The 26,422-nt window shown below is 42.2% G+C and overlaps 1 protein-coding gene across 1 annotated transcript in view; it reads right to left on the bottom strand.

Moving 5' to 3' along the window:
* Positions 1–2,053: 2,053 nt before the first annotated feature.
* Positions 2,054–26,422, bottom strand: part of col6a1 (collagen, type VI, alpha 1) — a gene marked incomplete at its 5' end in the record, with an annotated part of 26,781 nt that continues 2,412 nt past the window's right edge. Inside the window, 27 exon segments of the mRNA XM_048235259.1 lie at positions 2,054–3,739; positions 3,968–3,997; positions 4,095–4,269; positions 4,506–4,689; positions 4,908–5,023; positions 5,744–5,877; positions 6,006–6,014; positions 7,966–8,002; positions 8,848–8,883; positions 10,190–10,255; positions 16,186–16,248; positions 16,989–17,024; positions 17,122–17,172; positions 17,286–17,348; positions 17,485–17,547; positions 19,812–19,874; positions 20,637–20,699; positions 20,933–20,968; positions 21,312–21,365; positions 21,661–21,723; positions 21,900–21,962; positions 23,235–23,288; positions 24,335–24,379; positions 24,471–24,497; positions 24,605–24,631; positions 24,735–24,779; positions 26,419–26,422. The exon segment at positions 26,419–26,422 is cut by the window's right edge and continues 50 nt beyond it. Of these exon segments, the coding sequence (XP_048091216.1) occupies positions 3,138–3,739; positions 3,968–3,997; positions 4,095–4,269; positions 4,506–4,689; positions 4,908–5,023; positions 5,744–5,877; positions 6,006–6,014; positions 7,966–8,002; positions 8,848–8,883; positions 10,190–10,255; positions 16,186–16,248; positions 16,989–17,024; positions 17,122–17,172; positions 17,286–17,348; positions 17,485–17,547; positions 19,812–19,874; positions 20,637–20,699; positions 20,933–20,968; positions 21,312–21,365; positions 21,661–21,723; positions 21,900–21,962; positions 23,235–23,288; positions 24,335–24,379; positions 24,471–24,497; positions 24,605–24,631; positions 24,735–24,779; positions 26,419–26,422 (2,209 nt within the window).

The raw sequence follows: 26,422 nt of genomic DNA, 5'->3' as shown, positions 1-26,422 counted from the left end.
TTTGGACGCGAGTCCTCCAGCTCTGTTTACAATGAGGACAGCAAATATAGCAGAAAATGCGCAAGCTGACATGAAAGCTAATGTGAGGGGGAGTGGAGAGATGAATGATAATGTGTTTGTGCCCAAATTTGAGTTTTTTTATCCTTGCGCAGTGGGGCACCTCACTGCGTTATGAGGTGCAGAACTGAGAGCATCATGTGAAACCACACAGGTCAATAGGCAAAATAGCCTCCTTGGCTTGTCTCCAGAACCTTTACAGATGCAACTTACAAAGCACCAACTAAGAACCAACTATTATTTACAATTATTTTAGAATTATGCATTCAAGCCTTTTCAAAAATCCAGACTGACTCTTGCCCTGTTGCCGCCTTAACGAATCACGTTAACAAATTCAATTAGCCCTGGTAGGAATTGAATCATGGATTCCAGTTAGGATGTGACCAGTGGAAAATGAGCGAAAGCTGCAGTAGCCTGGCACAATGGCTCTGGAGATGGACCTCTTTCTTGGAGGAGTAGGCCTAATCCGGACTAATTACTACTCTTGGACAATTAAAGGTGTAGGTTTTTGAACGTTCTAAGTTCCGGAACAATTGAAGGTTCTAAAATTCTATGTTGAATTCAATGAACCCAGATATTCTTTAGAACGTTCATTTCTCAACATTCCCATCACACCAGTGTGACGGTACTCCTTTAAGGGTTAATTAATACTGTAATTAGCCAGTGAGTCATGTAGATAGATAGATAGATATATAGATACTTTATTGATCCCCAAGGGGAAATTCAGGAAATTCAGGAATGTAGAGTGATAAGTTCAACCGAATCAGCACTGCGCAGATCTGGCTAAACGTAAGGCATGTTTGTATTGAAAGATTCAGCCAGATTTGCACAGTGCTGCAAGATCGAACGCTCCTGCTGATTTGACGTCATGGACGCCATGACATTTTCTTCTTACAGATATAAGTCTTGTTTTAACCTCTCTGTACACTTTCAAAGTTTACAATATTCGGTTTGCATGTAGACACCCTCATCACACTACCACAGAAGTGTAATTATATTTTGAGCATTGGTAGTATAAAATAGTGACGTGGCACCTTGCCCTGTTAGCATCACTGTAAGCCCATTCAGTGACAATGCAAATAATGGTCTTTCACAATACGCCACCAATAACATAATTTTGTTCTCAATTTAGAAGTTTGAAGTTGTTAACTCCGTAAACAACCCCTAGGTTGTTTTTACTCCGGAGTTACACTTTAACGAGACATCTTTGAAATTTTTCTTTTACAATGCTTTATGACATTCACCCAAACATATATATGGCCTGTGCTTGTAGTGGTATGACTGAAGAGTTTAAATTGAAACCAGGCCATGAACAAAAATGTTTCTTAGATTGTTTATGAAATACACTGTCTTGCTGGGAGGTTTGCATATGCAGATGACGTCACCTTGTTGGCTGTGATGCTGAGGGGCACACAACCCAGTCAGATTGCATTTCTTGAGCTGAGACTTATAACTGTCACAACTCTTAGACATCGAGATTTGCTTTCACAATAATCTTAGACAGGACATAAACTACAGTGTGTGTGGGTGTGTGTCAAGGGTATTTACAAAACATTTATCTTAAAAAATGTTTTTTTCTTTTATTTATTTGTATTTACAAAGCTTTCTCTTAAAAAAAGATCATGAAGTGCAATGACGAGTGACCTCATCGGTAGTGGTAAGAGTAGTGTAACATCCTTCATCTGAGTTTTTCACCCATTGACTGTATAGAAATATACCGGTACATAGAATATATGTAGTCAATGAGTACTCCAGTGATATTGTTTGCTTATTTCAGTGACAATTGAATATTAACGTCATTAGACATAAGTAGGCATCTATTAGGGCCTACTTGTTAAGAAAATATAAAATATCTTAGTTGTTGACGTTGTTGGCCTCTCATACCTCATAAATTTCTCATTCAAATTGTGACATGTGCAACACCCTAACCAGGGAAATATAAGCAGCATTAGATTCCAAACTACAGTAGTTACACAATTGAGATGAACCAAAGAGCTGGGGTGAAGCATTCTTTATTGAAAATACCTCTTTAGCAACACTATTGCTGTTCTCAAAATACATGTCTGATGTGTATAAAGCTTTACACAAACCTAGTGGTAAAAAATACATCTTTGGGAAAAAAAAGTATTGCAAAAATTGTAACATTAACTTTTCACTGCTTAGAAAGAACAATCAAGCTTCAGGTCATCCTGAGGAAATGATGATAGCACCATGTTAAAAAAAAAAATGATGTCATGGAATGCAATTTGTTTGCCCCTTGACAAACAAATATTTGAAAACACCTTTTAATCTAAGCCTCAGTGATGTATGCATATGAGAAGTGCTGGTAGGTGATGGGTCAGGCATTTATACAAAACCTCTGTGAAGTACAGGATTCTTATGAGCAATACTGAACATTTGAAGCTGAAAACATCCATTTCCTTTTAAGGACAATGACATCCTTTTGATGTAAACACAAAGGAGGACCTATCAGCCATTTGGACGGCTTGACCAGCAAACAGGTTAATGTTCTGAGGACATAATGTACCTCTCCAACATATGTTGATAAACAGAAGCTAAACATTTATGCTAGTTGGCAATGCACTCCTTTAAGATGCTGGAATTAAATCATACTGTCTCAATACCTTAACAAATGGAGAGAAGAGAGGAATCTCCCTCTGGAAGGGACAGACAAAACATTTCAGAAATAATTCCAGATAATCACTATCGGACGTAATTACTTTGATTCTTCATAAAACCAGAAGTGCATGAGTGCTTTAGACACGCACCTAAATTTTCACTGCAAATGCTGTAACGTCAATGCAAAGACTAAAGTGAAGTCTTACTTTCTTTTTTGCGTTCACACAATCATTCACTGTCGTGAAAAATAAAACAGACAATGTAACGCAAACACTCCTACGTATTTTTTTTTTCCATAATGAATTCATAATCACGTCTCGGAATAAAAAAAAGCCCTACAATTTGAAGCTTTTGAAAGTATCCAACCCCCTTAATTTCATTTCCCTTTTTGAAAACACCCTCTTTTAACCCCGCCCCATAGCCAATCAGCTTGTTTCCTCAGCTCTGAACACACGCCCCTCTCAGATGTTCAGGGAAATTTTACGGGACACAGTTTGGTAGAACACGCCCCTGAGGAGGGAGTTGTAATCAGAGGCGCGGAAGAGGTGGCGGTGGGCGTAGGCTACGTCGAAACTGCGTCCCCGGCTGACCATGTCGCGCAGGTTGGCCTCGTTCACCCGGTCCCCCACGGACAGCACGTAGAGCTTGATGCCAGCCTCCTCCAGCTCGCGCACACGCTTGGCAATCAGACTGTTGGTGATGCCCTGCGAGCGACCGTCGGAGAACACCAGCAGCTTCTTGACCCGCTGGCTACCGCGGAAACGGGGGAGGGCCACTGACAGGGCCCCCATGACGTCCGTTCCCATGTTCTCGAACGCCGAATCGTCAATGCTTTTTAGCACCTGCGTCAGGTTGGAGGTGAAGGCACTGAGGATAGCCGTGCTGCCGTACGTGCCCACGGCCACACGAACATCGGCGCGGTTTCTTTGGCCGTTATCAACAACGGTCAGGAAGCGCTCGGCAAGCCTCTTGACGAACTTTTTGGTCGAGTTGAAGTTGTTGCTGCCCACACTGGCTGAGCTGTCCATGAGGATGCCAATGTCAGTGGCAGTGTCGAAGGAGACTGAATCATACCAAACCAAAGGAGAAAGAGTTAGTCTTTTATTAGAATGAATGGTTGATGTTAGAGATATATTTATATATACAGTATTGTTGCTTTAAATGATTAATGATTTAAGTTAAGTGCAGTGTTAAGTTTATTACAGATAAACATAGTTATGTAGTAAGGTAAACATATTTCTTTGATTTTTCATGATTAACAACCAGTTACTGTGATGATGGCAATACTTACTTGGGCATTTGTAATCAGGACACTTCCTATCTGTTGGAGAAAGGCAAGTAAACAGAGATAGGGTTTATTTCCTGGAGCTAATTGTACAGAGAAAGGCATATAAATGTTTTCTGAAAGAAAATGAAACCTTGGCAAATTTGTGCAGTGAAGTTTTGCAGGAAGGAGTCTTCCAGGAGCTCAGCAAAGTTGTCAAGTTCACGGAAGAATCCGGGCTTCTGGGGGTCTGACGTACAGGCGAGATCCTCCAGTTGCTCCTTATTGGGCAGCCTGCCTGAATAATCCTTGATTCCCACTCCACCAACCTGTTAGCATTCAGTCCACATTAACACCAAAACTCCAGTACTCTCCAAAACACTCTGTAGTAGTATGGTATGGTATGGTTGATAGCACATACAGTTTAGTTTAGTATAGTCACATAACATATCAGGAACCACACAATGATGTTGTAGTTAATTGATTCCGGTGTTTTAGACGAAGCATGCTTTAATAATTAAAAACGGATTTTAACATCATAATAACATTTTGTATACTGTCTTACCCTAATGCCTTCATTACACAGTACAGTCAGAGGTGTCTTGTCTCGGATAATATCAGAACGTCCGTCCGTGAGGACAATGACCACGGGGTTTCGAGGATTGTTGCGTTTGATAAGGACCTTGGAGAAGTCCAAGGCCTCACCAGTGTAGGTGGCCTCTGCTAGCCACCTCAGTTCTTTCACCTTCCTGAATAAACACAGGTGGTCATTTTTACTAAATGGATTTGAAATTCTCGTTGTTACTCTTTCACCGTTTTGCAAAATATGCATAACACATACAGTACTACACACAATAAACAGGCCAACTGAAATAGCATTATGCATTAGGGGATAGATTAAACAGATAAATGGATAAAGACAACCCGTTGTTCAGTATTGTGAAGTGATCTATTTTTTCCAACGTACTGTTTGAAATTGGCCAAAGCAACCCTGCTTGAACTGCCAGTCTCCAGTTGGACAGCCTCCTGTGCATTTGCGCCACTGTACTGGACCACCCCAACGGTGGATTCTGCACCGTCAAACTGCAAGAAAATGAGATGATTGACAAGAAGAAATTGACATACTGACACAGGCTAAGTGCTACCTTTAAGTACACAGAGCAAGACCCTCTAACCACATAAAAAGGAAGTGAATTGCAGAACTGTTGAACTGTGGTAGCATAGTGCAGTCAAATTTGGTGCCCTAATTTAAAGTGTGCAAAGTGCAAAGTCTATTAACGAACAAAGTTCTCATGCACAAACTAGAGCTATCATGTGGGAGCATTGAGCTGACTTATCAATGGCTGTGGTTAAGGTTTAGCCCGTGGTGTTAAATTAGTAAATACATTTGCTTCACTTAGACTTAAGACTTTGCCCATCATTCAAATTCGAGCTGTTGATGTTCATGTATTTTCAGTTAATGTAAATGAAGTTTGAATGAGTTAGTTTTGAGACTTATGTTCCAGGATGAATCTAGCATGCATGACAAACTGTCTTGACTTAGTTACAACTGCAGATACAGTACACTGTTTCCTAAACCATTCCTTTAAAAGTGCAGTGAGTTTAAAGCTCATTACTCCACACCAAAGACCTTAGAGAGCGGACGTTAGTTAGTCGTTAGTCGGTTTGCACTAATAAAATTCACTAAAAGCTTTGTGTGCTTCGGTCCTTCTCCCTGGTCCTAGATAGACCTTGGGTCTCCTCAGTGATTTCAATTGTTATTTGCGCTTCGTAAACAGATCAAATTAATTTGAAACCACTGACCACCACTCTCTGGTCTTTCGTCAGCCTGTCAATGACGGTTAAGATGAAGTCCTTAGCGAGGGCAAAGTTGCCGGCACCGATACTCTCTGAGCTGTCCACCACGAAGGTGAGGTCCAGTGGGCCACACTTGCACTCTATGTAAAGTTACAAAGTGGAGTTAAGTGGACCACACATTCATTTCACCTCATTGATCTGAATCACATATGGGACAAGTATTCCTGTTTACAGAGTTTACAAAGGAGAGAAGGAAAAAATGACTCACCACAACAGGCTGAGCAGAAAAGGAGGCCAAGAGAGAGAGAGAGAGAGAGAGAGAGAGAGAGAGAGAGAGAGAGAGAGAGAGAGAAGAAAAAAAACACAGATTGGATTTTCCACTGGTCTGGCAATTTATCAACAAACAGCACATGAAAGCAACGATACAAATGAGTTATTGCAATAAAGCTCAACGCTGGCTCATGCACAATTTTGTTATTAAGGTAGTGTCAAAGAAAATGCTTTATGTAGGAAACCTCATATAAAAAAAAAGACAAGCAAAATCCTTCCAGCGGTCACTGTGCACAGCCCTTGGCCTATTTTTCAGAAAGCTGTCTGACTCGGAATACTGGACATCCCCATGAGCCCAGTGTCAGGGGTTCACAGTAGGGAATATAACTTCTACATTCTAATAAACCAACCGACAGTTGTTTAACTGTTTACCTTCACTTGCGCACTACTTACTTACACACTCCAAAATAACACATGGTGGTTCGCAAAGCAACTTTCGGTTTACTTTCAGGCTTTTCCATGACCTACTGGCCTACTGTACCTCTACCCCAGCCAATTACTTGTACAATGTCACCTACATGGAACCACTGAGGAATAGAGTCTTGAATACAAACTAGGTTTAATTCAAGACTATTCCTCCATGGTTCCATGTTGGTGGAATGAGTTGCCCAGTGCTCTCCGTTCCTGTGGTAGTTTTGGGTCATTTAAGAGGGGTCTAAAGACATTCATATTCAACATGTACTTAGTTGTTTAAGCGCTTATGTGTTATGGTTTGTATAATATTGTTTTATTTTCATTAAGCTGTTAATTAATTTGACATTATTGTTTATTATTGATATCCTCCTTAATGTAGTCTTACCATGTCATTGTTTTTATATTATTGATTGAATGGACATTTTAATTGCTTATTTTTATTAGGCTATTGATTGAATTGATATTGTTGTTTATTATTACTATTCTCCTTATTATATTTGACCAACATTCTAATCTGTTCCCTGTTCAATTTTAAATATTATGTTGTTTTGTATTTGTGTGTCGCTTTGGACAAAGGCGTCTGCCAAATCCATAACCATAACCATAACAATGCCATATTCTTTCTTTTAAAGACAAATAGATAGATAGATAGATAGATAGATAATAGATAGATCCATCTAAATAATTTCCTATCGATCTACTGATTCCTGAACTTGCCGTATTCTGAAGTCTGCCAGCCAACTTTAAAAAAAATGGGCAGATAAACTGATAGATAGATAAATAGATACTTAATTATTCTTGAGGAACAGTTAAGATTCTGAATAGGAAATTTTGAATCATAGTTCCTCTCCGCTTTTTGCTTATTTGTTTCTGAGCTGTGTCTTCGAGCCAGCGATGACTATTGCGATCCGAGCAGGTTCTGGCCTCTTCTGCTGTGTGTCAGTGGCCAGCAGGGCTGGCTTTCTCATTACCAGTCCAAGAACTCTGCCAGCTGCCCTACTTACATCCTTGACCCTCCTACCTCCCTAGACCCGTAAGCACTAGAGGGACATCCCCCACCTACGTCCAGTTAAAATGAGGGCTACTACACTCACAGCTAGTTATCCAACAGTACAGCTGAGAGCTAGAATTCAGATGGCAGGACGCAGGGAATTGTCTTTTGAGGAGACTGCAAAGTGATCATATCCAGTTGTCACACTCCAAATATGATAATTTACCCTGTCGAGTCACCTTGTTGCTTTGACAGACATAACTCAACTTGACCATGTTAAGTTGGGGCACCAAAGCAGGGTCAGAAATTATGATGTTTGAAATGATGAGTTTTGACACGTGGAGGGTCGGAATGGGAGAACACACAAATCACTTGAGATTTTGCTGGGTAAGATATTATTTTGCCAAATTGAAACCAGCGCTCAACTTTGGAACATCTTGTTAGTGTTATGCATTAAGCGAGGATGACAGAGCAGCAGCTGAACAATACTTACAGCACATTCTCATGATGATGTCCAGAATCTCGCAGTCCTACAACAACAGGTTAGAGGATGACATGAGGCATGGTTTATTGTGGCGAACTGTAATTATGAGCTACACTAAGGCACATGACATAATTTTCTCTTGTGCGCATTGCACTTGCTGTTATGCAAAATGTTCTGACAAGCTCAATAGTTGAGTAACTGTGATTAAAAGCTGCAAGTTTGCTCTCTCTCATTCAAAAAGTGTGTACATGTGTTATGGATGTTGTCAAAAAGTCAAGTGAGCAACTCAAAGGGGCTTAAGCCTGTCAGTGCAACCCCTGGGAATGGAGGGGCTTGTCAGTCGGACTCCTGGGAATGAGACTTTAGAAGAAAATCCATACCATATGCACCATGAGAGAGAGAGAGGGAGAGAGGGAGAGAGAGAGAGAGAGAGAACACGATTGTCACACCTTGGCAAACAGCTCTTGGATGTGATTTACCCTTTGTGTGTTTTTAAGATGCCAAATTTTGTTTCAGTGTACAATGGATGTTTCCATGCAAGGAGACACACAACCTTTACCAAGGAGGTGGAGGCATATCTGCAGTGCCACAATGTTTCATTTGGCAGATGACAATTCTTTTCCGCCAAGGGCTAGCTCTTAAAAAGCTTCGGAGGGTCATCAGAGCTACAGCTGTTCTATTGCAGACACAGTATTGTCTGACCAATCTTAGCAAAATAAAGGAGATCCTTTGACCTGCCTTGAGAGGTTCTAGTTAGAACTCCCAGGGTGTTTTGTGGCGAAGAGAGACAAGAAGGAGACAAGTTTTCAGTGATTTTTGAGCTGTGAGAAAGTCATGTCTGAGAGAGTCACAGTGTTGTGGGAAAAAAGTGTGAAAAGATACTTCACTTACATCAGTTCCAGGAGGCCCAGGTGGTCCTGGAGGGCCCTGAAAATCAGACAAACACATGAGTTAAAAACACCCAATGTCTTTGAAGGAACAACAAAAGAGCCCCAACACCAAAACTGATCTCATCGAGAGACTGTCACCCTAAATTACAGCTTTGGAGTCCACCTGGGTCAAAACCAACAAACAACAGTCGTGCCATGTCATTTGCTGGAAAGCATTGGCATTGTGGAATTAGCATTGGCTTGTGCGGAGAGCCACTGGCTCGCCGCTGTCCAGGCCAAATAAGAGGATACTTGAGGTCTGTCGAGAACTCCTCCCCTCCCTGGAGAGAGTCCAGGGGGAGAGTGTGAGCTTCACTAAATTACACCCTGGATCCAGGCCTCTGTCCCACATGCCTGTATAACTCAGAGAGAGGCTGTTTATCATGGGCGAGACTAGAAAGTATGCGGCCTTGACTCATCCCCACAATACATGTATGGCAGCACACGGTTGGAGTCAGGGGCTTTTAATTAGCAGTTTTTCATGGTGTACAATCTGTCTTCTTTGCTCTTGGTTTCCCTTATTGTCCATATTTTGCCTTCTCACTCTTTTCTCTTCCTGTTACTTTGCTGCTGTTCCTGTCATCCGTTTCACAACTGTTTGTAATATGATGACGGTTTGATTTCACCTTGAGCTAACTAACTTCATGTACAAACTCAATTACATACTGGGCCATCATTTAAATAACAGCTAAAGTGCAAAATCTAAAGTCTAACTATGCAAAATTTAACCTAATACCATAACACTGGTGGGTCAGCTCAGTGCTTTCACATAATAGTTTTAGTTTATGCACAAGACACTTTGCTCATTGACAACAACTTTTACTAATACCACAGGGATGGTAGTGACTGTAGCGACTATTATAGCCTGAAAGATTTCCAGAGATACCTCTACAGTAGGTACAGTCTTTGAAGCTGGTTCCAAGCAATGGTCTGTTTGTTCTGATGTTTTGAAAAAGGTCTTCAGCTTGCAATCATAGAACTTTGAAGATCACAGTTTCCCTTAACAATCATTCTTAGAATGTAGAACCATTATTCTTAGCACTCTTAAAGATACTGTCAAAAGCTCTAACTGGTTTCTTTCAATTAGTAGAACATTTGAGCATCCTCCTGTGGGTTAAAAACTGAACTGAGCAACCTTCTTTTGAGGGCAGTAAGGTTAGAAGGTATTCTAAGGGCCCTAGAAACGGGTCACACATGACTACCTTTACAGTGCAGAGTGGCAGAGTTAAAAACCCACCCAGGATTGGCCGTTGTGAGGGGGTAACTGGGGGGTGAGGGGGTAACTGGGGGCTCGTCATACTTACGGGGTTGCCCTCTGGCCCTCTGTGCCCTTTCGCTCCCTTTGGTCCTGGTTCTCCATTCTTGTCGTTCTGTGTAAAACAAATGCATGATTAGGGAGGTTGGGATAAGGGAGGTTGGGATTAGGGAGGTTGGGATTAGGGAGGATGGGATTAGGGAGGTTGGGATTAGGGAGGATGCAGAGAAGGTTACATTACATTACATTACATTTGGCTTGACATATTTTTAACCAAATCAACTTACAACATGGTAGAAGGTTTAAAGCTTTTTAAAAACAATTCTCCCAACAATTCTAGAACAATTTAAAACAATGTAAAGGTAGAGTACAATAACAACAAGTGCATCAGTGCACCTATTAAACCCAAGCATGTCCTCTAATGTCCTCTAATGACCCATTCCCATCACCGCATCCCAGCTGCTGAGTCCAACAGTATGCTCTGGACCCAGTAGGTGGAGCCGCTACAGGTCGCACATGGGGAAGATAATGCCAACCACCTGGTCGCCCATAAAAAGACGAGACAGGGCTCCTCCATACTGGTTCAATTACATTCAAATTCCACACTTCAAAGCACACACACAGAGTATGTGTGTGTCATACATAAAACACAACCCCCCCTGGTTCTCTAGAGGCGTGGGGAGGACTTGGGTGGAATGGCATCATTGTTTGGACGCCGGCAATTAGGCTGATGCATATCAGACTAGGGCTGAGTTGCTGTAGGTGGAGGGGTGTTGGTGAGCATAGAGGGGAGGTGGCCAATGAGAACACATGAGTTGTTTATGGCAGAATGTCATTACAATCTCCATATTGTGAAAAAGCAGGCCACTTGGACATACACCCCCACACACACACACACACACAGACATACACATACACACATACACAAAGACACTCCAGGAGGTTTGAGACTCTGTGTGTGTGTGTGTGTGTGTGAAAGAGAGAGAGAGAGAGAGAGAGTGACCAGCTTTATGGGCCATCTGCTCCAGATGTGTGTGAGGCGCTGGCTTGGGAGTTCTGTAAGTCTTTAGCTCATTCACACCAAACACACTATCAGGAGATCAACCTACACAATGCAGTCAGGGAAGGATGGATGCAACAGGTGAAGAACAGACATGGTAAAAAGCATGTGCCAAACTTGCATACCAAGTGCATCTAGACTCAGGGGGTGGGTATTTCTACCCGCCCCACACTAATACATATGTCATGATACAGAAATAATGTTGAAGAAACATTCCATGGGGAGAAATAGCAAAGGCCTCCTAAATCATTGCCAACAAAAGTAATGCATGCTAGGGAGGCAGATGTAGCTTGCACAAGGCAAACAAGAATTCCAGAACAAGGACTGCCATATTTATCATGCTGAGGAACCAAAACAAAATGAGGAGATCACTCACATTTGGCATTGCGAAAGGCCAATAATTGAGAGGCTAACCCCGGCTAGGCTAATGATGTTGCTGACATTCTCAGTTTGACCGATGCAAAAATGTGCATTAACTTTCAAACCCTTTGCTGAAAATGTTTTAAACAAATTCACCAAAAAAAGAGCCAAGTGGGTGAGTGACGTTTCTAAACCCAAAGCAGACAAGGACCCTGAGATGAAGTCAAGGACCATGTGCAGCAGCCTGGAATACACACATGACGGAGGAATCAGAGCCAGCTCCGCTTGATTATGTTCTTAGCTTTAGTGGCAGACATTTTCCATTAGCATGTTTGTTTGAACGGGTCCCAGAAGCAGCCATTTTGATTGTTCATGCTTCACTAATAATGAGGCGGACACATTTTTTAATCTTTACCACACAAGCCAAGCACATGGGAGAATAATTCTGCTTCTACGGATAGTTAGGTTGGAGTGTGTGTGTGTGGCGGTGAGGGGTGGTCAGCAAGTTGGATGGGTAAAGAGATCGAAAGTAACACTGCCACCTGAATACCCACAATTACAGAGAATATGGGGCTATTAACACGCAACTGTAAAAACAAACTAGATTTACTGCCTATTGTTTCCCAATTAAGCATCTGCAAACAACAAAAAAATCTTTTATTTTCCATGTTCCCTCTCTCTCTCTCTGTCTGTGTTTTCCATACCATCAGTGTGTTTCTTTCAAGTGTGAAAAAGTACAGTTTGGGAAACACTCGTACAGGAAGCCACAACCAAACTGACTAAGAACAAGGTCCACAACAATTTATAAAGCTACATAACGAGACATGATTAGGACCAGAGCATTGGTCATTACTGTAAATTGGGGTTACTCACAAGACATGAAATGGAGCTATTCGACTGTAAATGGCTTCATTTTCCGAATCCCTTGAACTTTATTTTTCTTTTCAATCCACTTTATGTTTGTTTACTTTTTCTTTTGGAGTTGCCATTTGCAAACCTTCTGTGCTCTGACTTTGAAACTTCTGGAAAAAAAAACTCTTTAGATCTATGCGCACTCACATGTTTCTACTTTCCCCAATGTCGAAACCAACACTGTCCACATTGCTTCGCCTTGAGTGACACAGATGTGGGATGATAAACGTGTAAGCAAACAAAGACCACTCATATGCAGAAAGGCCTCACTTCTGTCTATTTTTAAGGGAAATCAAAGAGTGTTGGTGGTGCAGAACAACAACAGGATGCAATGGATTAAAAAAAAGAAAACATCAAACATTTCCCAAAGCCACCACAATAAGTGAGCACTTTTGGTGTTTTCCTTGGAACACGTCAAGTGAGGCTAATCTCGAATGAGCATAGCCGTCTGGGTGACAGAATTGTCCCCAGAATGACTCCCAGCTGACTGTGTCAACATAGTGTTGTATTCGTCTGACTGAAAATGCTGGCTAAAAGAGATTGTTTTCCTAAGAGAAACATGTATCATGTTACCTAATCACAGAAGTATCACAACATCTGTAATATATAAATGATCAAAAGCTAAACTTGATGCTGTAACACCCCTTGAAAGGCTTGTTGTGGCTTAGTTGGGTTCCTCTCTGGGTCACTTTAATACTTTGAAAGGATCTTGGAGCTTAAGGACTGTGACATCATAATAACAAGGTTACCATTGACAGGATGTGACGTCACTGGTATTTAGGCAGTGGTATCTGAAACGTAGATGCCGTATTAACAGCAGGAATGCACTGAATCCTGATTTTTAAGGTTCTGCCAAATACCGAATCCGAAACCGAATTACAAAATGTCATGTTTTTGAGGAAGCATACAAAACATCCTGCAGACATTAAATTACATACAACATTTCACCCAAAGCACATACATGTTAGCCCGCAACATAAACAGATTGTCTAGTTGGTTTGGAGCCACTGGTTTGGAAATGCTTTATTTGCTCTAAGAACACTAACAGTGAAAAGCACAAAAAAATATTGGACCACACATCACCTCAACATCTGCAATAACTCTAAGGGTGCAAGTTACGCTGAGATGCTGCAATAAGTTGAATGCAATTGTCAAACGTGCCACTAAACAGCAACATTAATAATTTGAGAGAACAAGCCTCTCTAAACAGAAAACGTGATCGGGCTTTTCAAGAGAGAGAAAGGTCAAAATGTCTTACAGAACCCCTAATTCACTAAGAGATAGTCTATCTGTTCGCTTCCTTGTGCTATTCAGATTTTGTTTGATTCACCGCACTATAAACAGATAGATGAGACAGACAAACACAATCCTGTGCTGTTTACATATTTGTTTTTTCGATCTAATTGAGAGGGTTCCTCCCATCCTCTTAAGATCAACATAAACAAAACAGGACGCTTGAGAAAACCTTCACAATGATGTCAACTGTCTGGGCTCCCCGAAGTGGCTTGCCAAACCAAAAATTCAGCATGTCATACGGCACAGGTTTGTGAACATGCATGATGGTATGTATGTACTTGATCTGAGGCTTTTTTGTTATTCAATTTAGCCATATTGTGGATTGCTTATAATCTTAAGTGAGTGCAGCAAAGAGAAAGCTAGGCATGCATGAAGCTACTGGTGTTGTTTTCAATCTTGTGAAGTATGCCGGATATGAACCGGGTGGGAAGTATTACCCGTACTGCTGGACCAGCTGAACATTTTGGCCCTTAAAATAAAATTCAGAATTCTTGGCAAAGATGGATCCTTAAACTGCTCCCATTATGGGAGAGCACAAAGACATCTCTGTGAAGACGGAGTCTAAATGAAATGATCTACAATTTGCATTTAAGTTCATATTTTCTCCTTGCTCAGATGAACTCCAATAAGTAAGTACAAAACTAGTCAATCTACTGTAGGTTGGTAAACAAGGACCAAGGCAATTATGCCTACATCATTCTCCTACCCTCATTTAGTCAGGAGACTCTTCTGGTTGCTTTGAAAGTCCTATAAATCCACAAGTAATGTGTCCTACAAATAATGGACCCATAAAAGAATGCCTTGCATACACTATGACCCCAACTTCCTTGCGTCCATGGCAACGGAATACACACAGCTGCTTGTGTTCACCGCTCAACCCGCCATCTTCACACGAGAGCAAAGCTGCTGAGGAAACATGTCTGACCTGCTCTATGCTGTGCTCCTTCTCATTTGCATGAACGCTTTTTGGGATGCAAAACAGACCTTTAGGCCAACAACAGGCCCGATAAGGCTTCATTTCCAAGGACTGAGTGGGGGGAGGGAGAGAGAAAGAGAGAGAGAAAGGTCAAAATGTCTTACAGCCCCTAATTCACTAAGAGATAGTCTATCTGTTAAGCTTCCTTGTGCTATTCAGATTTTGTTTGATTCACCGCACTATAAACAGATAGATGAGACAGACAAACACAATCCTGTGCTGTTTACATATTTGTTTTTTCGATCTAATTGAGAGGGTTCCTCCCATCCTCTTAAGATCAACATAAACAAAACAGGACGCTTGAGAAAACCTTCACAATGATGTCAACTGTCTGGGCTCCCCGAAGTGGCTTGCCAAACCAAAAATTCAGCATGTCATACGGCACAGGTTTGTGAACATGCATGATGGTATGTATGTACTTGATCTGAGGCTTTTTTGTTATTCAATTTAGCCATATTGTGGATTGCTTATAATCTTAAGTGAGTGCAGCAAAGAGAAAGCTAGGCATGCATGAAGCGCTACTGGTGTTGTTTTCAATCTTGTGAAGTATGCCGGATATGAACCGGGTGGGAAGTATTACCCGTACTGCTGGACCAGCTGAACATTTTGGCCCTTAAAATAAAATTCAGAATTCTTGGCAAAGATGGATCCTTAAACTGCTCCCATTATGGGAGAGCACAAAGACATCTCTGTGAAGACGGAGTCTAAATGAAATGATCTACAATTTGCATTTAAGTTCATATTTTCTCCTTGCTCAGATGAACTCTAATAAGTAAGTACAAAACTAGTCAATCTACTGTAGGTTGGTAAACAAGGACCAAGGCAATTATGCCTACATCATTCTCCTACCCTCATTTAGTCAGGAGACTCTTCTGGTTGCTTTGAAAGTCCTATAAATCCACAAGTAATGTGTCCTACAAATAATGGACCCATAAAAGAATGCCTTGCATACACTATGACCCCAACTTCCTTGCGTCCATGGCAACGGAATACACACAGCTGCTTGTGTTCACCGCTCAACCCGCCATCTTCACACGAGAGCAAAGCTGCTGAGGAAACATGTCTGACCTGCTCTATGCTGTGCTCCTTCTCATTTGCATGAACGCTTTTCGGATGCAAAACAGACCTTTAGGCCAACAACAGGCCCGATAAGGCTTCATTTCCAAGGACTGAGTGGGGAGAGGGGAGAGAAAGAGAGTAAAAGAGAGAGGGAGAGAGAGAGAGAGAAAGAGAGAGAGTGAAGGGGAGGAGACAGCAAGAAGCAAGGCAGAGTGAGAGAGGCAGTGAAATGGGAGTGAAGGGAAGAGAGAGGGAGAGAGAGAGAGACACACACACAGACAGAGAGACAGGGGGATAGAGAGAAAGTAAGAGACTGATGGAATAGGCACAGATGAGTCATAATCAACCTCCCAAATTTCCATGAATTTCCAAACAGACTCACATCAGCGCCTGGGTCTCCGGGCTCTCCGTCGTCTCCCTTGGGCCCGGGGGTGCCGATGACTCCCTGGAGAGAGAGAGAGAGAGAGAGAGAGAGAGAGAGAGAGAGAGAGACAGAAGCAAGCGAGGATGAGGGGGGCTCCCAGCCACAGAACACACTCACCATCTCCACCCATCTTGCTGTGGCTTAGATGAGTTTGCACTCTTTGAGGTTGAGCCAGTACGCCCATCATAAATTCATATAAGATCACAGCACAGCTGCTAACAGCTGCTACCAGAGTAGCATGGCTCTTATCTTTGCATTAAAACACTTCATGAATCAACCCGCATGCATGAATCATATGAATCATTAGTTTACTAGGAATCCAAATACAACTTGTATTAGTAATCCAAACATAAACCGCTTCATAACTTTATTTAATCCCTGACAGCTCTTTGGAGAGTTTATTGACGGTTATGATAAGGCTAAGACTCCACTCCACTCCACCCTTGTGTGTTTGAATTAGATCCACATTGCAGGTGGTTCTAGGGTGGGTGAAAGTGAGAAAGTTCTTCAAGCTAGCTGTTGCAGCTATAAACAGACTTGTTGTTTATCAGTTGTAAACACTGCAGCAGAAGGGTGTATGGTGATGATTGCTTCACTTCCAACTAGGACTCTTAGCATCAGACAGAACTTATTGTTTACTTTGGGTGTTAAATCAAACCTCAATTCAGATGGACTGTTGACTGACAAATTGTTGTTCGCTTTACTATAATAACCCCACAAATCTAGCAAAAAGGCACAAGTGCTCTGTTGACTATACGTACAGGCTCTCCTGCATCGCCTCTTGGCCCTGGATATCCCTAAAGACAGAAAGAAAAAAGAAATTAATATTCAATGCCTCTCTAAAACTGACAAAAACAACAACAATATATTCAGCAAAGGTTATAATATATATACCTGGAATCCGTGACATCCGGCAGTTCCATTGCCAGGGACACCATCTTCTCCCTGAAGACGAGGAAACAGTGTTAATCCACTTTATTTAGTATACTCCCTTCTGTTTCGCATTTACAGTCAACTTCATAACATTAATGCATTTACAGTTATTGGGATCAACTCACCCTCTCTCCCATGAGGCCTCTGTCTCCCGGCGATCCTTTGATGCCTCTGGGCCCTTTAGGTCCCTAAAGTGAGAGGAGGATAGATGGGAAGTCTAGTTTATAGCTTGAGTAATCCAACAGGGAGGCAGCCTGTCAGTGTTTCTCTCAACATGTTGTAAATCACAGCGGACAGTATGCAGGCTCATATATACATCCTCACCTCTGGTCCTGCTGGTCCCTCGTCTCCACGGTAACCCGCCAACCCTGCACGACCAGGCTCACCCTACACAAGAAACGACACAGTTAAAATTAAACTTAAACAACGTATTTGAAAATGTGTATCAGTCATGTGGTCTGTGCTCACAACATTTGTTTTTTTATCCAAAAGGGTAGATATCTAATCGCCTTCAAATTCCTGAGAATGTTTGTATGACTTCAGAGAATTACAGAAGGGAAAGGAGAACACTGCTATCCATTCAAGCCTAATTAAAAACCCAAAGTTCAAAAAACACTTAAGGGAAACAAAACCGATACTATGGTTAATTATCCTTTCCCCCTTTTCCAGTCTTGAGTCAGGGGCTCTGAATAGAACTCTGGTGAGAGGTGGTGACTCAGAAGGCGGGAAATATGATGTTTATTTTCATTTTATGCCTTATTTTAACCAGCAGGGACATCTGAAACATGGAAGAATTGCATAAGCAAAATGGAGGTTTGGAAAGAACATTAGCCTTTTCTAATGCATTAACGGACTTCTCCATATTTCCATTTCTTTGGGAAGCGGTGCAAGTCATACGCCCACTCCTACTGGAAAAAAAAAATTCCTGCCAGTAACAAAAAAGAAAAAAAGAAGAAGAAAAAAAAAATAAAAAAAAAGATTTTCTCTCACTGTCAGATGCTGGTCTGGCTATACCCCAAAGACCAATTCCACAAAAAGCTACGACAGAGAGAAACACAACACACGAATAGTAGCGCTATGAAACCAAACATGTGGCGATGGGCCAAACCTTACTTGTAAAGATCACATAACACTACGCAGTGCACCATGCAACTGCAGAGAGAGGTCTCTGGTGCACTGGTACATCAGCTGCCTTATGAGGTAGAACAGCCCGCACAATCCAGGCTGACTCACTGCACTAAATTACACCTTACACTTAAGCAAAGCTGGACCTTGTTGTTTGAGAGACACACAGCGTAGCTTCTAGAGCAACGGCTGTCAAGAGTGGGTGATGGGAGGATTAGTCATAGCTCAGCTGGATACTTTCAGTCGCTGGACAGTGTAATGGTTGTCCCCTTTGCTTATATTTAGACCCATTCTTGGCTTCGATGCCTCCACACCTTCAGGGAAGCGAGGTTTGCTAGCGCTATGCTAATTCTGGATCACAGCGATGGGTCACTGAGCTAGCACCACCCAATTCATGAGCCTTGGTTTCAATTCATGTGTAGGCCTACTCAACATAGTGTCACCAACAAAGGCAGTGGCGGAAAATACTAGTCTCATTCCACTGACTTTGAATTCTTGAATTACTTATAGGAACGTCACCTATTACCAACCGCCCCGTATTTCCAACCTCTTACATGTACAGTATGTGTCACTAATATTCATTTCTATACAAACCAATATGGAGGACTCCTAAAGAAACGCAAGCACCCACACCATAAGTGTATCTAAATTAGCTATGTACTGTACCAAACATTTACACCTCTCAACACTTTCATTTGACTTTGAAACCCTCTGCTTCATGCCCTTACTTGAACATCCAGGCATAACATCTACCCTAACCCCTGCTGTGCTGAGCAGAGAGGGCTAGCTTTCATTTTGTGCCACAGTGTACTGTAGGTTACAGGACTGCATAAACTAGCCAGGCCTTTGACCAGTAAACAGTTTATAATATCATAACTTTATCCCTGTCTTACTTCAGAGGGACAAGGTTAGCCCCTGGGTTTCATCGTGTGACCAGTCTCTGGAGCCTTTATAATGCAGCCCATCTGGGGTCCTTCTGGCCTGTTGAGAGGGCCCATAAATCCAGTCTTCTTCTGCCCTGCCCCCAAATCCAACGGAGATGAGTCTAATTTCTTATCTGGAAGGCACCGCTTTGTTCCTTCCCTGCCTTGTGACCTTGCCAAAAGGGCTCTCTGACCTTTCCAGTTAGGGGCAGGGGTTGTACGAGGCTGAGGGATGCCTTTCGTTGGAGGTCAAACCTGACCTTCGTACTCCATTTGTGACTAAGCAGAAAGGAGGCTGAATGTCATTTTTAAATCTTTTTAACCTGACCTGACCTCTAGAGTTTTAAAGGAATTCTTTTGCCTGCTAGAAGTAATTGCACTCCCTGCTAATATATATATGCATATATAAAAAAAACACTGGTAGATACACTGTGCAATACACAGGCTCTGGTAAAATGGCTAAGCATATGCGTAGAGCTACAAGCTCATTTTATAACAAAGAGTGAAGAGGTAGACTCAACATAAGGCTCCATGCCAACAGTAGGAAAGCTTAGGTTTCTACTGTCAGATCAACAGAGGAGAGGTTGGTGATTCGGTTCTTACCGGATCGCCGTTTGCCCCAGCTGATCCCTCACGTCCAGGCTGACCACGAGGCCCAGGGTCACCCTGCAGGAGTGAAAGGGTTAAAACACTGGCCAAGGCAAAGCATTAAACCTGGTTTGGCACAGGAATACTTAAGCAATGGGACACAAGTATGAGTGGGGTTGGTAAGGTTTATTCCCAAGGCTGTAATGTGTTAGTGATATTCATCTCAACATTCAACCTATTCCATTTACTCTATTTTTCTCACTTGATGTGACGTTGTAAAATCACTCCCTAGTTCCTACTCTAGTTCCGAGTTAATGGAATGTTAACGTCAGACAATTCAGATCTAAAGTAGGCCTATCAATAATGGAGTGATTGCTAACAGTTCCCCACTTATAAGTATAAGTATAAGTATATATACTCTTTTGATCCCGTGAGGGAAATTTGGTCTCTGCATTTATCCCAATCCATGAATTAGTGAAACACACTCAGCACACAGTGAACACACAGTGAGGTGAAGCACACACTAATCCCGGCGCAGTGAGCTGCCTGCAACAACAGCGGCGCTTGGGGAGCAGTGAGGGGTTAGGTGCTTTGCTCAAGGGCTTATGACTTATGGACTTGGACTTATGGATTGCTTCTCATCCAATCATAAATTGATTAATTGTTTCACTGGACATCGCATAAAGGGAATTTAATGGTTATTAAGTTTCCAGAGTGTTTGTGAGTGACCAGTGGTATCATGATCTCATACTCTGGGGCAAATTGTATCTCTTGCCCAAGTCCGACACCCCTAGAGCTGTGAGCTGACCTAAGCAAAAAGGTTTCAGGTTGAAGACTTACAATCTCTCCCCTCGGCCCGCGGTTTCCTCTGGATCCTTGTTCGCCCTTCTCTCCTGGACCTCCCTGTAGTGAAAGTCTCATTGTCATCACAAGGTCATCTTGAATTTCCCCTTAGGGATCAATAAAGTATCTATCTATCTATCTATCTATCTATCTACAAGGTGCTGAGCTTCTTACAGATTATGTGTACAGATTGTGAATACCGGTAACATGACTTCATGACACATTTCTGAGTTTTGAGGAATTGAAATCATTTCATAACTCTGCTGTGTTGAAAATGTAAACGTAATGCTTACTTGGGTGCCTGGTCCTCCATCTTTTCCTGGTTGGCCCTTTAAAAAAGAAACAAGCTGTTAAAACTGAATTTTGACCAAATTCCCTCCCTGTGAAAGAAGAAGATCACACACACACACACACACACACACACACACACACACACACACACACACACACACACACACACACACACACACAAACATACTGTACACACACACACACACACACACACACACACACACACAATGACATTCTCCAAAGCCCTAGAAGGCTATCCTCCCAAAGGGGCTCTTACTTGGCCTTGGCCTTGCTTATGTCTTACTCACAGGATACACAGAACCTCCATCACGGGGGCCTCCAGAGAAACCTGTAAACACGTAGGGGCTGGGAAATACTCACGTCATCGCCTCTCTCTCCTTTGTCTCCGTTTGCGCCTGGCGGTCCCCTGTCTCCCTGCACAAGTGAACCAAAAGACATGTGAGGCAAAGCAAACCATGGGGCTGTGGCGAGACAAGGATGCGTGGAAGCACCAACTATAAATTATCCCTCAGTCCCCATCCCAATCCCCATCTCAAGCCTCATCAATGCTAACTGCTAAACACTACCATCTGTGAGTCAGTCCTCTCAACATCACAAAGCTATGTGTGTAAAACCACTTCGACTGATTGCCCCCAGACGGGATCTTTACATTACTAATCGGTGGATGAGTGTACCAGCCTCACTTGTTCATTGAGGGCGTCCTATTTACCTTTGGTCCAGAGGGGCCGTAGTTCCCGGGACGTCCAGGTAAACCATCAAGTCCACCCTCTCCCTAAAGATGAGAGAAATGTCAGACACTACCTCATCAACTGGTGCGGAAGTCAATTAAATCTATAGCATCTGCAAACAAATAGAAGGCTTAGTCTTTGGTCAAACTTAAGACATGTTTCAATGATGGGAACATTTTTAAAAAAAATGCGACTACAGTTCAGATAAGCATGTTCATACTTTTCCTCCTTTTACACCATATGGTCCAGGGTCTCCTTTTGGACCAGGCTCTCCCTGCAAACCCTGTGACAGAAAGAAGAAAACGTTTCCTTTCAGACATGACAAATGGAGCAGTGATCCTCTCCCCCACACATAAATGATGAGCACTAATCCCACAGAGGCTGTATTGTGTCTCACAATGAAGAGGGAACAGTATAAAACTGTATTTTAGCACTGAAACTTAGAATTTCACAATGGATAGCAGAGGGGGAGGTTCAGCAAGAAAGTGAGAACCCTTTGTGAATGTCTACATGTCATATTTGGTAAATGTTTGGCAGTGTCCCGGGGCAAACATCCCCTGCTCTGGACTCCAGATGCAGGCTGAGTGGAAGCAGCTGGAGGAGAACGAGCTTGTCTGAGAGAGCGGAGGGAGGGTGGGTGCCTCGGCCAATCAGCACTGTTTGGGGGAGAGAAGATCCAGGTCGATAGCCAATCAGCTTTGTGACTGATAGCTTGTCATGGTCAAATAAACTTTTTGGCCAATCATGTTTGGGATGGAAGGCAAAACACCTGGACTTGGATGTATGATAAGTATCTTTTGTGTTTTTTTTTTGTTTGTTACCGTTAACCTGCTTGCTTCAAAGAAGAAGACCTGGTGAGTCTGGTGATAGGAGTAAGCCAATCAGATCACCGTAAATATAATTAGAGCAGATATTTAAAGCAATCAGTTAACCCATGGCTAGTTTACCATAGTGAGATGTACTGCCAATGCCAAGCAACTGGTCTTGAAGCCTAGTCTAAAATGCCCTTGAATGTTAACAGCTCAGACACGGGTAAGAAAATGATGCTAACAGACAGATGACTGTCAACACCCACACCAAAATGTGAGATTCTTTCCACAATGTCTTCTTTTCCTTGACAATTTCAATAAAGCATAATGACGATGATGATGATAATAATGACAATGGTGATAATAATAATGAATGATGATTATCACCATGAGCATGTATTTGATTCATTTAGAAATCTTTTGTGATGTGTTAAAAACATCAACCTTAAAAGCTTTATGTAATAAGGTTACAATTTAAAAGGAACACTGTTTTTTTACGGTGCTGGAAGTTTTCCTGTTGTGTTGGTGTAAGAATGACAGAAGCAGGGGAAGGGGGCTGGGGGGTGGCTGACCACACTGGGCCCTCCCCACACTGTGAGGATGGAGCCGTTGACAGCAAGAGTCCTGAAACAGCTGTTCCTCCCCACCCGGGCCACACATCTTCTCAGAGCTGCCGCTTTTACATGTAAACACGCGGAGTAGAGCTGACACCTGGAGAGATGAGGCTCTAGAGGATGCTCACTTACATCTGGTCCTGGAGATCCTTTGCAGCCGGGAAGACCTGGATAACCTGGTTCACCCTGTGGATGAACAAGAGACAGTGTATAAACACACTTGGGAATACACAGAGGGGGGTGTGTACAAAGGCATGGAGCAGCCCCACGCATACACAAAGCTTGAATGCTGTGGTTTGGTGTGGGTAGCCGAGAGGTTTACACAGAATATTAACCAAGCACACCCATGGCCCCATGGCTCAACCCTCACTCACATGGACATACACACACATATACTGACAAAGACACAGACACACACACATGCACACACGTACACACACAACCATGAGGAGGTCAGTCAGCCTTAGGCACGTACATCTGGGTCAAAAAGCAGAAACAGCTGGAAAGGAGAGTGTGAAGTGAGAAGACCTATGATGAACACACACACACACACACACACACACACACACACACACACACACACACACACGTTTCACAGCCCCACAGCTTAAACCCCCTGTTTGGACAGCATGAAGTCATTAGCAGATGTTATAGGATGTGGTAAACAGCACAACTAGATAAGAAACACACACTGCAAGAACACAAACAGCCATCCATGCCACAGCAGGACACACTCAACAGACCACACAAGGAGGCCAACCAGGCCAGGGCACTGTGAGGGGGCTGGGGTGCACGGACCACATGACCACGATGGATCAGTGAGAAAGCAACAGAGCATCTTCTCGCCAAGGGGAGGTCACTAGACTCATCAACACAGGACGGACAGGGCTGCAGGTGTTATGCTAGTGAAGCAGAAAACACGACGCTTCCTGTGCCTGAAACTTCTCAATTTAGGTTTTGAAAGTCAGACGGCCATTCTAGAACCCTCAAGTGCAGGTTTCTCACACAGAACTTTTTGTCCATCTATGAGTACCAATGATGGACATTTCTCTAAGAATCAGGCAGTTGTTGCTAAATGATTAAATGTAGTCTTGCTTTTCTGGAGATTAAAACTGGAGCCTTCTTTGCCTTGTTGATGAAATGAGCGTCCACTATGACCCTATTTTGAAGATATATGAGTGACAAAAGAGTTTCAGTGGATGAACATAAGTGTGAGTGCTGATCTCCTTTACCTTGCGTCCATCAATGCCATCAATGCCATGCTGTCCTTTGTCTCCCTGGAGGAGAAATTTAGAAACATGTTTAGCTCCTGTTGAATCTGAGCGATGATATCTTAAAGGCAGATATTTCAAGAGGAGAGATATTTACCTTGAATCCTTTGTGGCCCCTCTCTCCCTAGATGTTAGAAAATATATGTAAGTATAGTCTTGTGCTTTCATAAAGCATGATACAGTATAATTGATATAATTAAGTCAATGGTAACCTGCAATGCATAATTATACCTTGTCGCCTCTCACTCCTCTGTCTCCCTATGAAGAAAGAATTGAGAAAAAAATAATTAATGACTTCAATAAGAGACATAACAATTCAAACAAGAGATATTGTCATATTTGAACAACAAGTAAAACATACCTTCATTCCTTGGTAACCAACAGGGCCAGGATCACCAGCATTTCCCTGTCAACGAAAAAAAGACCTTTAAACAACTTGGTTGTATTTTAATCCTTCTCCCGACTGAAATATTATATTAAAAAATCAGTCTGTCAAAGATGAATATGATATCACATGTAGAGTGAGTCATGAGTTAGCTCTCTCCCTGTCTCTGATTCTGGTCCAGGAGACAGCAGATTGACCTAATTAATATGTTTTGTCTGTGTGAGGTAAACAGGGAACCTTATATAATGGGTTCACTGGCTCTCCACAGTCAAAATGCCTAATGCCTAATGGAAGTGCTGGTCACCATCCAATGTTTATGAATGGGCATCCTGTCTGTGTACATGCTCTCTCTATCGCTCTCTCAAATGAGTACTCTACTGTACACTGTTTCAGAGCGGACATTCCTTTATTCTGATGGCGTGATGACAGCTGTTCTAGTTCCAAAGTGTAGAGCCTGCCAAATTAAATTGCCTATCACTCTTGTAAATTCACCTTCCTTGGACACAACAGCTCATAAGATACTGGACTCAATGTGCAGCTTGGAGTCCTTGATTCCATGAGGCAATTTAGGGAGTTTAGGGTCTCACAATGAAGGAGCTAATTTGTCCATTTATGTCATGCATATTCTAAGGGTTCCCACCCATTTTTACTGACAACATTTTAAAACCTTTCCATGACCTTTCAATAAAGTTAATTTAAATTTCTATGACTTTTCACGGCCTACACGTACAAATGACTTACTTTGGGACTATTTTTGTGACTTAAACAACAAGATTGGATAAAATTTGTTTTCTTCCCCTCCATTCTATAAAGGAAGCGATCGTATTCTGTGACATGATGTACGCTGTCTCCTACCTACGTCCCTGGTAAGAAAATGAAATGTCATGACTTTTCCAAGACTTTTAATGAATTTATTGAGTTCCATGATTTCTGCAGGTCTGGAAAATGGGATTTTACAATTCCATGACTTTTCCAGGTTTTCCATGACCGTGGGAACCCTGATTCTACCTGAGATAGCACTGATCCTTAATTATGGTAATTATGTTCCCATCAATGAAAATACAAATGGCATCACACACCAGTACTAACCTCACCCATAAACAGCATGCAAACTTAATCTAAAATGTGATGGCCCAAATAACTTGCTTACCCCAGGCCTATAAATAATAAATGTGTGTGTGTGTGTGGGGGGACTGGCCACAGCGCCCATACCACATTGGGTCCAAGTGCCCACGGGGACCCGGGTTCAAGTCTAACCCGGGTCATTTCCTGATCCTGTTCATTTTTTATGCCTTGTGTAATGATGACCACGAATAGTTGCTGTAATTGCATGACTGACTGCTTTGAAAGTGAGCTTTGTATATTTTGATTTTCAGCCTTTTTTTGTTGTTTTAAAGCCATACTAACATTCTACAGCCAACTGGTAACCTACCTATAACATGTCAGTAGAGTCAGTATAGCATAACATTGCATTGCATAGCGTAGTAAAGTATAGTATAGTATAGTATAATACTATACTATACTATAATATAGTACTAGTATAGTATGGTACATGTCTTGCATACATACAATGGGTGTTTGACTGTGCTCCTGTATGTACATTTGCCCTTTAACAGTCCAGTGTTCTGTGCTGCTATGTGACTGTTACTTCAATACTCACATGG

Source organism: Alosa alosa, chromosome 23, assembly GCF_017589495.1.
Source record: "Alosa alosa isolate M-15738 ecotype Scorff River chromosome 23, AALO_Geno_1.1, whole genome shotgun sequence".
NCBI classification, from domain to species: domain Eukaryota; kingdom Metazoa; phylum Chordata; class Actinopteri; order Clupeiformes; family Clupeidae; genus Alosa; species Alosa alosa.
This window is presented reverse-complemented; position numbering and strand designations above follow the sequence as displayed.